The sequence below is a fragment of the Agelaius phoeniceus genome, chromosome 7, assembly GCF_051311805.1.
Source record: "Agelaius phoeniceus isolate bAgePho1 chromosome 7, bAgePho1.hap1, whole genome shotgun sequence".
Lineage (NCBI taxonomy): Eukaryota > Metazoa > Chordata > Aves > Passeriformes > Icteridae > Agelaius > Agelaius phoeniceus.
The window spans coordinates 50,879,668-50,892,089 of NC_135271.1; the positions used below are offsets into that span (position 1 = coordinate 50,879,668).

The following is a 12,422-nucleotide window of genomic DNA, read 5'->3' on the forward strand; positions in this document are numbered from 1 at the left end:
TATCTTGCTCCTTCATGCTACTTATGTGGGCCTCCTTTGTATTTCTACTCCCACAATGTTTTCCGGACCAGCAGACTGATGGGAAATCGGTCTTTTCTCCCTTTTCCTCTTTTTTGCTTACAGTTCAGATTTCCTTTAGTTTTCCAGTGTTTTACTGCTGTAGCTGAATTCTTCTTTGCTTCTGTTGAAGTTGATGTAGTAGCAGTAAAGGCAAGTTTTAAACTTCAGCAAGGAGCAAAGCAGGAGAAAAGATTGGGCTGCTGGCCAAAATAAAAGCTTTGCTGGATCCTTGCTGCTGTGTCAGGATGGAAATCTTGAGCAGACAGGTTTCCTGGAGTGCACTTCACTCCAAGAGGAATCAAGGTTTTAAAGATTTCATACTTCAGGAGGAGCCAGATTTTTTTGACACAACAATAAAAATAAAATAAATTTGTCATATGGAAATACCGTCTAAGTGTGTGCAAAGATTAATGGGGTGCCTGGAAAGCTGGTTTTTTTCTTCTGCTGCCTCTAAATGGTATGTCATATTGTTGGTATTTCTTAGAATATGAGCTGCTGAATTGAAGCATCCAATCTTCTGTTTCTTATGAATGTGAGGCTAAGCTGGCGGAACGCAGAGCTGTACAGGTACCTCACCATCCTGCATGGCTGAAGCTTCAGTGCAGCTGGTGTGGAAGATCAGTTGGTCTTTCCTTGACTGGACCAGGCTCAGCATTGCAGGAGCCACCCCTGCGGTTGCATTTTGTTAGCAGTCCAGTATGCCAGAATGTTTCCATTAAAGAATGGGCCGATTGAGTGTAGACTAGCCACAAATATGGCTCTAACTTTTAAATTGGTGGCCTAGGAACTACCCAGAGTTCACACAGATATTATAGTTTGAACTGGTATTGATTTTTTTAATGGTTTTTTTTTTTAATCTTGATGCCTTTTCATCCTATTTTGTATTTTCCTCTGTTGCATTAAAGTGTTCAAAATGCATTGAGTGTTGGCTTAATCTTCAATAAATATTTGTTGTTCAGTTATTTTGTGAGAGATTATTGCAAGTAGTTGAAAGAATTTTGAATTAAACAGAGTGGTTTCAGTATAAGTCATACAAAAAAAGTATATATCTGCAGGGTGTTCCTAATTAGGCAAGGAGGTTAGCATAGTTTTATCAAACATTACTCAAGTAGGTGTTCAGGAATATAAAGTCTTCACATTATTGCAGGAGGCCTTGATTAAATGCAATCTCAAACAAGTACAGACACACTGATAACCCTCAGCTACCAAACTGGAACATTTGGATCCCACTGGATAATGCAGTTGGTGTTGTCTGTCATCCAGGGAGTCACTGCAACAGCGGAAACTGCTGCTCTGTACCACAGCATCCAAAAACACCTCAGTGGTCTTAGCTGCCTTTTACCTGAGGGTCTCTCTAGGTCTGTGTTCCTTATTGCCTAGCATAGGAAATTTTCATAGCAGAAAATGCCCCCTTTCCCCCAAGCCTTTATTTGAGCCTCTGATTTATACTGCAGCACTTCTTAAAAAACATAAATCAATATGTTTAATAGAATCTGAAATTTTATTAATTTACTCTACTGTTCTGATTCATCATGCATCTACTCCTGTTTGCCCTTACTGACAGTGAAATGTAGTAGGTGCTTAAGAAAGGAACAGTAAATAGCTTATTTGCTGGAAGGTTTCTGTCAAGATTGGTTTGCTAGGTATATGAGTACAGGCCGATTGTCATCCTGATGTGATTGTGTATTTTAGGTAAGATGGACCTCTGAACAACATTGAATTCTTGTCATTTATGTTTCACAATGCCATTTGAGAATGAAAATTCTTATCTGTGTGCCAAATTCTTCTGACTTTACTTGGGTTTTTTTCCCTCTTTTTCAGCCACTATAACAAGTTCGTCAGAAAATGATGATCGTAGTGGATCCAGCTTAGAATGGAGTAAGGATGGGAGTCTCAGAGCTGGAAAACACCAAGGCATCAGCCGTGATCGAAGAACAGATAATTGTTCGCCAGTTGCAGAAGAGGAAGCCATTGGCTCTTCTGAGAATCTGCCAAAAGAAGTACCAATGGGAGAGGGTCCCCTTCCTTACACTCAGAGTTCTGCCTCTTTAATAATGCCTCGTCCAAACTCCGTTGCAGGTAAAGTCCTGAGGTCAAAACCCAAGGCTGTTCTTGATGATAGGACATTTCTTTTGAATCTTTCTATTGTTAGCATGAAAGTATCTCTATAGGATAAAAAGAAAAAAGCCTATGTTCTGAACGGAATAGATGAGCATTACCTCATTTGTTTAAAACTGTGGTCTAGCATGCTTTTCGGTAGGTATTGATTAGGTCAGGGCTTTTCAAACACTTCAGAAGTCCATCAGTTATTCCAGGACACTGCGTGGTGACAGGGCGTGTATTAGCAGGTAATACCTGAACGTGCTCTAGCACTTCTGACCTTGCTGATGTGGTTGTTCCTATAGTAAAAAAGAAAACTCCCTCAATGGGAGAACCGAGGGCCATTTAAACAGGGAAAAACCCAACTAAATCTTTAGTCAACTTGATTGAAACGTATTTTGTAAATGTTGTAACGCGAATGACTTTGTTGCCATTGTCTAGAAAAACTGCTCTGTAAGTAACATGCAGATGAAGGACTGTAATAAATAATGACATTCTTTGTAACTTGTGTTGAAAGAATAATAAGCTTCAGTTCTTTAATACTCTAGCAACAAGTTCAACCAAATTGGAAGATTTGAGTTATTTGGATGGACAAAGAAATACTCCTTTACGAACTTCAATTCGCTTACCTTGGCACAACACCGCTGGCGGAAGAGTGCAGCAGGAAGGTAAAGGCAGAGATATTTACACCTGCATGTGTCTGGCACAGTCACACATTCCTTCAGCTTCAGTTTGGAGCATGGGTGGGCTGTGAGCTTTGTGAGCAGCCCTGGCCTGCAGTGTTACTGTGGAGTGCTCCTGACAAGGCACTCTGCATGTCCGCCAGCAAGGTGCTTGATTACGCTTTTTCCTGCGCTGTGCTATGGTTTAGAGATGGAATGTGCATGCATCTGTTACAACCAATAACAATTAAAGGCAGAAAAATTTAAGTGAACTCCTAGTAAAACTGATCTTGAGGATTGTATGGAGATGCTATGCTGCCCTCTTTCATTTATGGCTTTTCACAGTCATAGATTAATGCTGAAACAGAAGTTGTGTAACACTACGTTTGGCTAATGAATCTTTAGAGCATATTATTGGTGAATATTATTATTCCTGTAAATTTTAATGTATTTTATGCAATCAAACCCAAATTCTTTCCTAAGTCATCAAGTGTTTTCCAAATGTATATATCAAAGTAGTCAAAGGTGTAACTGCTGATCCTATGACTTGAAAAGTACAGAAGAACAAGGTAGTAATTTTTTTTTATTACTTTAAGGGTTTTTTTTAAACAGAAAAATTATTTTATTCTCTGTACCTTTTTCTGTTTCTCTGTAAATGTCTTTACAGATTTGAAGACCTAACTGTGATGCTCAGCACATAGTTCACTCTAAACTGAAAAATTGTGCTTCCTGATTTGTAAAATTATTAATGCATTATCAAGAAAACTTTTTGGATTCTACAACTTACTAACTCGAGTTCAGTTGTAAAAAAATAGATTGTCCCTGTAGCTTCTCTCCTCTACAATTTAATTTATGCAAAAATTATGGAGATGACCTGGACTGAGACAATCAGATTTTATTTTATTGCTTTCCTCGTGAAAGCAATGGAATTCATCTGATTGTGACTGATAATAACAAAGCTTCTAAATGATGTTACCTTCTGAAACCATGCTGTTTGATTGCATGTCAAGTTTCTTCTGGTAAACTTTCCTCCCTGGCACATCTTTTCAGCTCGTTTCATCCCCTATAAGCCTCAGGACATTTTGCTGAAGCCACTGTTGTTTGAGGTGCCAAGCATAACCACAGACTCAGTGTTTGTTGGAAGAGAATGGCTGTTTCACACCATTGAAGAAAAACTGCAGAATCCTGACCCAGCAGAGAGCAGGGGAGCAGTCATTACTGGAAATGTGGGATTTGGGAAGACTGCAGTCATTTCACGGCTGGTAGCACTCAGCTGCCATGGAAGTCGCATGAGACAAATAGCCTCCAACAGCCCAAGTTCATCTCCTAAAAGTATGTTCTTTTTCTGAGTAATCGTCTGGGTTAATGTGCTGACATCAGGAGTCACATGTTTGCTTTTTATTATTATTACTAATAATAACAATGATAAATTTCCCAAGAGTTCAGTCATATAGTAACTACTAGTTTAAATGAGGCATTGTATGTGTAATTTTCTGAAGGAAACTCTTCACATCAGCATGGTTTTTCTTTCAGTAATTCTGTAGTTTTGATCTAAAAGTCAGTTGAGTTGTTTTAAAATAGTAAAGTTGCAAATGCTTGCCTGTATTTATCAGACTAGTTGCAGGCTTCTTTTATAACGGTATAGCACAGTTTCAAGTTTTACTCTAGCAGTAAGATAATCTGTGGTGTTTTCCTAGAAAGCAATCTCCGGTCAGCAAATTTGGTTTCTCTTGTATTTGTTGCCTTTTACAAGCAGGTGGTGACTCCTGTCAGGAGATTCCCTTAAGCCAGTTAGCCCCGTGTCCCCCTCCGTCAGGTGACACCAATACAATGAAAACTCTGACCTGTCCTGGTACTCCTGAATACAAAACTCAAGCAGGGGATTCTGTGAGACGCCTCGCTTCAAAGGTGAGTTTTCACTTCCTAAGAGATGTTCAGTGTGCTAGAACCCTCTAACCTGGAGGTCAGTTTGCTTTGCAGAGCCCCCGGGAGGCTGCAGGCACCTCTGCACGATGGCTCTGTTTGGCTGGTGAAATCAGCTGCCCGCCTCTTGTACTTGTCAGGTGATCACCTGAATCCTGCGTGGTCTTAGAAAGTGTTACCTTAGCAATTTCTCATCAATTTTGTGTGGGTGTGGGAGGTTGGGATCCTTTCCTTGCCAAAGGGGCTGTATGTTTTCTGCAGGGAGCTGCTCAGTGTACCTTTGAAAAGCAAAATTCGGGGTGGGGGGAGGCAGGGAAGATAAAATGTTTGCTTCTTGTATAGCCCATCTATATGCTATGATACGGATTGAGTCTGAATGCAGTTTTATTTTACATCCTCTGAAAGCCTGAAGTCATTTTTGTATTAGATTAATATGTTAGGTGTTTTATTTTTTGTCTAAGTAGTAAAACTAATGAGTATCTGACTTGCATATTTTATATGAATAATTGTAGGGAAAACATGAGATCTTTAACATTTGCAGTCTTTAAAGTGATACATATTCGTTTGAAGCAGTGTTATGAAAACTACTGAAATGGAGGCTTTTTATTCACTGTGAATACCATGTTTTCCTTGCAGTTTGTTTAGGGGTTTTTTACCCCAAAGAAATATGGGTTACGGCCTGGTTTATTTTTAAGCAATACACAGCTTTGAAATACTCGGAATAAAGCCAGTTGTCGTATTTCTCCATTTGCTTATGTAAGCATGTCTTTAATAGCTGTTTGTAATTTACTTTTGCCTGATGATCAAATTAGTCCTTTATTCATTACAGTGTGGGACATGGTGTTGTTAAATTACATATGCTAGGTTACCTAGTCAGACCCTCAGGTTACTTTTGTGCTCAGTTAATCAGCTGCTTACCCACTGTATCCAAATGCGTGAACTCAAGTTATGTTTTCCTGCCAGAATCTGATACTTTGATTTCTTTTCCTCTCTGCATGCCCTGCAAGGTCAAACACCTATTTCATTGCTTTCCTCCCTGTGTTTGACCCAGACTGTCAGAGACTGTTACAGCGTGGGATCTTAACACTGAAAAGGATTTTGTAGTTGAGAGAGAAGTTTAAAAACACTTTATCATAACTGCGCTAACTAGTAACCAGCCAAAATTCTGACAGAGTAATGCTTTTTACTATGTGATTCTGCAGGTCGTTGCTTATCATTACTGCCAGGCTGATAACACGTACACGTGCCTCGTCCCCGAGTTCGTGCACAGCGTGGCAGCTTTGCTTTGCCGCTCACATCAGTTAACAGCATACAGAGACCTCCTCATCAGAGAGCCTCACCTGCAGAGCATGCTGAGCCTGAGGTCTTGTGTCCAGGATCCAGCAGCAGCTTTTAAAAGGGGAGTGTTGGAACCACTTTCAAACCTCAGGAGAGGTACGTTAAGCAGGAAGTGACTTGGAAATGAAATCTAAACTGCATAAGTATTAGAGAAAATTATTAAAAATAAATAAAGCAGAACATTCGTGGACAAAGGTATTCCTTAATTGTGCTAGTTGTTTGTAACAATAATAGATGGGTTTTAAACAGGTGATTCGTGTTTAAATTAAAATTCTGTGAAACATATTAAAGGTCATAGAAACTTTATATTTACTTTTTTTGCTAGAAAACAGGGAGGCAGCTATTAGTTTGGAGTTAAAGCTGGCAAATTCACATTAAAGGATTTTGTTTTAAGATGCATTTTAGTTTTGTCACATACTTTAGTTTTCTGGGCCTAAAGATCTGCAAAGTGGATGTAGGTTTTGCTTGCTTTTAAAATGGATGTGGCAGTTCTCCAACAATCACAGAATATCCTAAGCTGAAAAAGACCCAGCAGGATCATCAATCCAGCTCCTGTCCCTGGACAGACACCCCAGCAATCCCACCGTGGGCATCCCTGGGAGTGGTGTCCCAACGGTCCCGGAGCTCCAGCAGCTTTGGGAATGTGACCGTTCCCTGGGAGCCTGGGCCGTGCCCAGCACCCTCTGAGGGAAGAGCCTTTCCTGATATCCACCCTAACCCTCCCCTGCCGCAGCTGCAGCGTTCCCTCCAGTATGGTGTGTAAAAGAAAGCATGTAGCAACGTGATTTTTGTATTTTATAAAGCCCTAGCAAACTCCCCTTGAAAACAGCTGCTTCCCAGCAGATGCCAGCTTGAGCACATACCTGATCTGTGGCACAATGGCGGCTTTGCCTACATATGAACAGAGTATATCATTCCTGTTAAACTGTTTTTAGTCTTCTAATGCTGTTTTAATCTTGTAAATAATGCTTAAATGCCGTAAGATGTATACTGGTGTGCATAAAGATACATTTTTGTTTCTTGACATATGAAATTTGAGGATAAAGGTGTGTCGCTTTAAGGGAGAATGTGTTTTTATCCTTTCCTTTTTTATTCTCAAATTTCAGAGCAGAAAATTCCTGAGGAAGACTACATAATTTTGGTAGATGGTTTAAATGATGCTGAATTTCATAAACCTGATTATGGTGACACAATTTCTTCATTTATCACAAGTATAATCTATAAGTTTCCTCCCTGGCTGAAGCTCATTGTGACTGTAAGAACTAATTTCCAGGTAAAAACACCTTTTAATGCTTTTCTTACTCTCAAAGACCAAATGATCACAGCTGCATTATTATGAAAAATACTGGGTTTAGAGGAACTCAAAGTCTCTTAGATTTTTTTCCTTCCTTCCTTTGTTACATGTTTATTTGCAGTGAACAGATACAATATTGGAGGCCTTTTCCATTGTGAATCACTTTATTGCAGCTGTCAGTAGAGTTGCTAATGTAAGAAATGAAGAAACTTGAGTCTGTTCCCTTGTACTTCAGGAGTGCAGTGTTAAGGTGCAGCTGTGCTTCAGTACAGTCTCCAAGAGTTTATTTCTTCTCTGCTTTCTTACCACTAAGCACTCAGTGTTTAACTGGCTGAAGAGTTTATTTCTCAACTAAATTTTTGGGTTTAAAAAGGGATTTCTGTAGCAGAGACTATTCCCTCTCTGGAGACTGGAGAAGTGTGTCTTTGCTTAAAACATCTCACTAGTCTGAAAGTGCAGCTTTTTGAAATCCATTGAATTACATAATGTGGAATAGTTCCTTTTTGTGTTGTGAAGGTCGGGAGATGTTGGCTAAACTTTTGTAGTATATGACTCTATGTAAGAAGTTTCTGGTTTCAGTTAGAAGTTGCAGAAGTGTTTCTTTTAAATAAAGGTGTTTTGGATCTTCATTTACATAAACATAAAAGTATTCTGTGGAACAGAAGCATGAAAGTGTGTTCAGGTGAACCTGCTGAAATGTCTGTGTTGTGCTTGGTACTTGTACCTTCAGGCACAAGGGGCTGGGGATGTGTGCACAGCACCTTTCTGGTACGTTGTTACTGGAAGGTGAAATGATAAGGGGAGTCTTTTCTCTCTTGTCATTTGTGATACTTCTCAATACAACATTCCTGCCTAATAGAGCATTCCTTTTGCCTCCCCCTTTCCCTGGCCTGTCTTAGGGTCTGGTAACTGTTTTCCATTTCCTTGACTTTGAAGTGGTCATTTCTCATCCCTTTCAATTGTTGAGTTTGGTCACTGAAATATTTGAGACCTTCCAATGAAAAATGATAAAATGTAAAAATACTGTTCTACCTCTTATGAGGAGGCAATATTTGCAAAACCATCTCAGGGTTACTGAATTCCTTTTTAAGCTGGTACTCACTACAGAAGGGAAATGTAGCAGAGATGCATCGTTGAGTTGTCAGTGCTGGAATACTCTAATGTCTTTGGTTTGCTTTTTTTTTTTTCTATTTTTCCCCCCCTCTCTCCCTCACAGGAAGTGATAAGTTCACTGCCATTTATTGCAATATCCTTGGATAATTTTCCAGAGAACAAAGGAATTCATGATGATTTGAATGCTTATATTCAGTACAGAATTAATAACAGTCAGGAAATTATAAACAACATGTCTTTAAATGGAAAAGCTGATGCAGCTACAATTGGGAAAGTGAGTAACCACCTGATCATGAGAAGCCTGGGATCTTATCTCTATTTGAAACTCACTCTGGATCTTTTCCAAAAAGGTCATTTAGTAATCAAAAGTGCAAGCTACAAGGTTGTTCCTGTGTCTCTGTCAGAGCTGTACTTACTGCAGTGCAATATGAAGTTCATGACAAACTCTGCTTTTGAGCGAGCTCAGCCCATATTGAATGTGGCATTGGCATCCCTGCATCCCATGACAGATGACCAGATTTTCCAGGCTATTAATGCAGGACAAATAAACAGTGAACAACAGTGGGAAGACTTCAGCCAGAGGATGGAAGCCCTTTCATGTTTTCTGATCAAAAGACGTGACAAAACACGCATGTTCTGCCATCCTTCCTTCAGGGAATGGCTTGTCTGGAGAGCAGAAGGTGAAATTACTGACTTCTTATGTGAGCCAAGGTAAATTAAAACTGCAGTAATTCATGTTCAAATAACCAAAACTAGGTTTTTTATATTTATATTTTATATTTATATTTTCTATTTATATTTTATATTTGATTACAACAATTGGTGAGAGGAAAGAGTGATGTTAAAATACAAGCACACCTAATGTTTTCCAGAATGAAATCTTTTGTATATTTAGAGGTAATGTTACTTAAGATTCAAAGTTTACAATGCATAATTGACTCTATGGAAGTCAGAAGTTTGCATCTGACTTTGCTACCTTCATGGAGAAATTAGAGTGCTATATTGTTATTAACACAGCAAAATTGTTTAGAATCCTGTGCAGGAGCACCTTGTCTATGTAATGTAGAATGCAGGAATAGAAGGAACAGATCATTTGTGCTTTTTAAAATGTACAAATAATGAGACGTTTTGTGCTGTAATTATATCCTGCTGGCATTGTTCTAGTTTGTTCTGTAACTTTGAGAGCCAGAGGTGGTTGAGTTGGAGACAGCAGCTGTTACTGTTCGTCATGTTCTCACAGTTGGCTCCCTTTTTTTTTTTCATGTTTCTTGGGGTTTACAGCTTTTCTGTTTTACAAAAGAATAAATAATGCTGACATTTAAAATTATTACCAGCCCAAGACTTGTCTGAGCTTTCAAGTGGCTGTAACAGAACCAGTTCTGTAGGTGGGACTAGGGGCTTGCAGCCTTGTGGACCCCTGGTCTCACCACACTGGGAACTCCTAGTTCTTGCCCCAGCAGCAGTGGGAGCTGCCTGGGCCCAGGTAAAGCTTCTGATGGTGGAAAGTTCTGCTCAGAAATGTCTGAAGGTGGGGTGAGAAGTCACTTCCCACAACTCGCCCCTTCAGATGAAGAGTCCAGCTAGCATACGGCTAATTGCCCAGTTCCAGTGTATAGTCTGATTAACAAACAGTATATGATAACCTTCTTTTCTCAGGGTTGTGCTGCTCTCACTGTTTCCTAGAACACTGACCACCACTAACATAGGTGCAGAATTACTAAATACATGTTTTCACTCAAATTTCACTAGCATTCCGATCTTGCTCTTCTAAAAGGATTGGCTTCTTTCTGACACGCCTGCAGTTCCTGGCTCTGAGAATGCAAAAGGGAGCAGTATGTAAACCACTTCACAGCTGACACAGGCCCCCTGTGAGGGGACAGCACAGAAATAAATACCAGGAATGTTTCATCTTCAAAATTTGTCATTTTTCATTTTGCATTATTTTGTTATGGAAAGAATTTTGTTTAGATGTGATGGTATGTTTCAGTAGTCTGACAAAGTTGAACTCTTATAACAGGCATAAAGATGTGTATTTACTGAAATACAATTATAAAAGTGGTTCTCTCTTAATCCCTTTTATTAGGAATGGACATGCTCTGCTGGCTTTCATGTTTTCTCGACAGGAGGGAAAGTTAAACCGCCAACAAACCATGGAACTTGGCCATCATATACTTAAAGCTCATATTTTCAAGGTAAAGCTTGCAGCTTAGTAGGCTTTATGATCTATTCATGCGAACACATCATAGAGGTTCTCCTCTGACTTGCTTGAATAATTTGTTGGGAGCTTATGCAAAATATTTGGTAGTGCTATCAATCCAGATTTTATTTCTTTTGATACTGAGTTGTAGATTAAAATAGGATTTCTAATTCTACAGAGAGATTTCCTGTTATATCATTTCTGTTAGGGTCTCAGTAAAAGGACCGGAATTTCTTCCAGTCATCTCCAAGCCTTGTGGATTGGTTATAGTACTGATGGACTGTCTACAGCCCTGGCTTCTCTAAGAAACATCTACACACCCAACGTGAAGGTAAGAACAATCAGCAGGGCTGTACAGCCAGAGCTTTGTCTGGCACTGGGCAGGGGAATGCTGAAGTCAGTGTAACCCTTCAGCAGAAAAGCACCTGGAGCTGAACTCTTTTGTGACAAGCTTTCATGTACTTTTGTAAGCTGTTGCTTAAGTTCAAATCAGTTTTCCTTGATGGAAAGAAGGGTTTTTACTTTTTTCTTCTGTGGCTGTGCACTGTAGCACAGGTAGGTGTGTGGCTGCATTTCTGGGATCAGATGTTCCACATGGCCTTGCTGGGCAGAGCTCAGTGCTCTTTGCTTCTGTGGGAAAGTGTCAGTTGTAAAAGGGGAAAATACTGTGAGAGGATGGGATTTAAATTCCACAACTTTACACTGTTATTTGAATCCCCAGATGATGGATAGCAAAATCCAAGTCAGTCAGTTGGAATTTGAGCCAACTGCTAAGGCTTTTAACTGGAAATTTGTGTGTACATAAACACACATGTGCATACTCTCGCCATTTTTTTTGAGATTTTCTTTTTATCCAATCTGGTTCTCTTAATGGAGGTAGTTGCAGAGTAGCAACAAGTCACACATGCAATTGTGATGACAGGTAGAGAGTTTCAGGGGAGAGACAGGTCTTCTCTTGGGAGTGCAGTGCTCAATAATACAATAATATATTTACTAAGAGAAGATTTTAAACTGGTGTATTCCTATATGTGTGTTAAAGTTGATGTCTGCCAATAAAATCTGCATCAAAATTAGGGTGTAACAAATGAGTACCTGATCAAGATATCAAATTCAGACAAATCTGAGGAAAACATTGTTTTGTTTAAATTAAATTTTAGGTGAGTCGGCTGCTGATTTTGGCAGGAGCAAATGTGAATTACAGAACTGAAGTACTGAATAATGCTCCAGTGCTGTGTGTTCAGTCACACCTTGGACATGAAGAAGTGGTCACTCTTTTACTCGAGTTTGGAGCTGCTATTGATGGAACTTCTGAAAACGGGATGACAGCCCTTAGTTACGCAGCTGCTGCAGGTCACATGAACATCGTGTCACTGCTGTGCAGAAAAGGTGCAAAGGTAAGCTGGTGCACAAAGATTGCCAAGCCTGCAGCCAGAAGAGTCATACAAAGGCCCAAAAAAGCTGTTATTGATTACTTCAGTGTATAATTATCGAGCATAGGCCCATGGGGTGAGTCCAGACTTCCGTGAAGCATTGTGCACGTGCCGCTGGTCACAACCCTCTGGCAGAGCTGTTCAGCCGGTTTTGGGTGCCCCTCACTGTGCACTTTCACGACCTGTTGTCATCAGCTTGTCAGTGACTGTTACCAAGAGAGTGTTGGGGCCCTCTAAAGTCGAGGTCAAGGGCAGCCCCTGCTCTCCTTACCCACCCTTTGGTCCCCTCAGAGCCGCTGGCTGTC

General features: G+C 39.9%; 1 protein-coding gene across 7 annotated transcripts in view; it reads left to right on the forward strand.

Annotated features, from left to right (window-relative positions):
* The window catches only part of TANC1 (tetratricopeptide repeat, ankyrin repeat and coiled-coil containing 1), a 74,097-nt gene that overhangs the window by 49,986 nt on the left and 11,689 nt on the right, over nt 1-12,422 (forward strand). For 6 of the 7 annotated variants that reach the window (XM_077181836.1, XM_077181833.1, XM_077181832.1 and 3 more), the window contains 10 exons: nt 1,882-2,139; nt 2,709-2,828; nt 3,873-4,154; nt 4,576-4,730; nt 5,948-6,179; nt 7,190-7,356; nt 8,594-9,201; nt 10,574-10,682; nt 10,896-11,018; nt 11,845-12,081. In XM_077181836.1, the coding sequence (XP_077037951.1) occupies nt 1,882-2,139; nt 2,709-2,828; nt 3,873-4,154; nt 4,576-4,730; nt 5,948-6,179; nt 7,190-7,356; nt 8,594-9,201; nt 10,574-10,682; nt 10,896-11,018; nt 11,845-12,081 (2,291 nt within the window). The remainder of the gene's footprint in view (nt 1-1,881; nt 2,140-2,708; nt 2,829-3,872; nt 4,155-4,575; nt 4,731-5,947; nt 6,180-7,189; nt 7,357-8,593; nt 9,202-10,573; nt 10,683-10,895; nt 11,019-11,844; nt 12,082-12,422) is intronic. The other variant, XM_054636207.2, reaches the window with a different exon arrangement.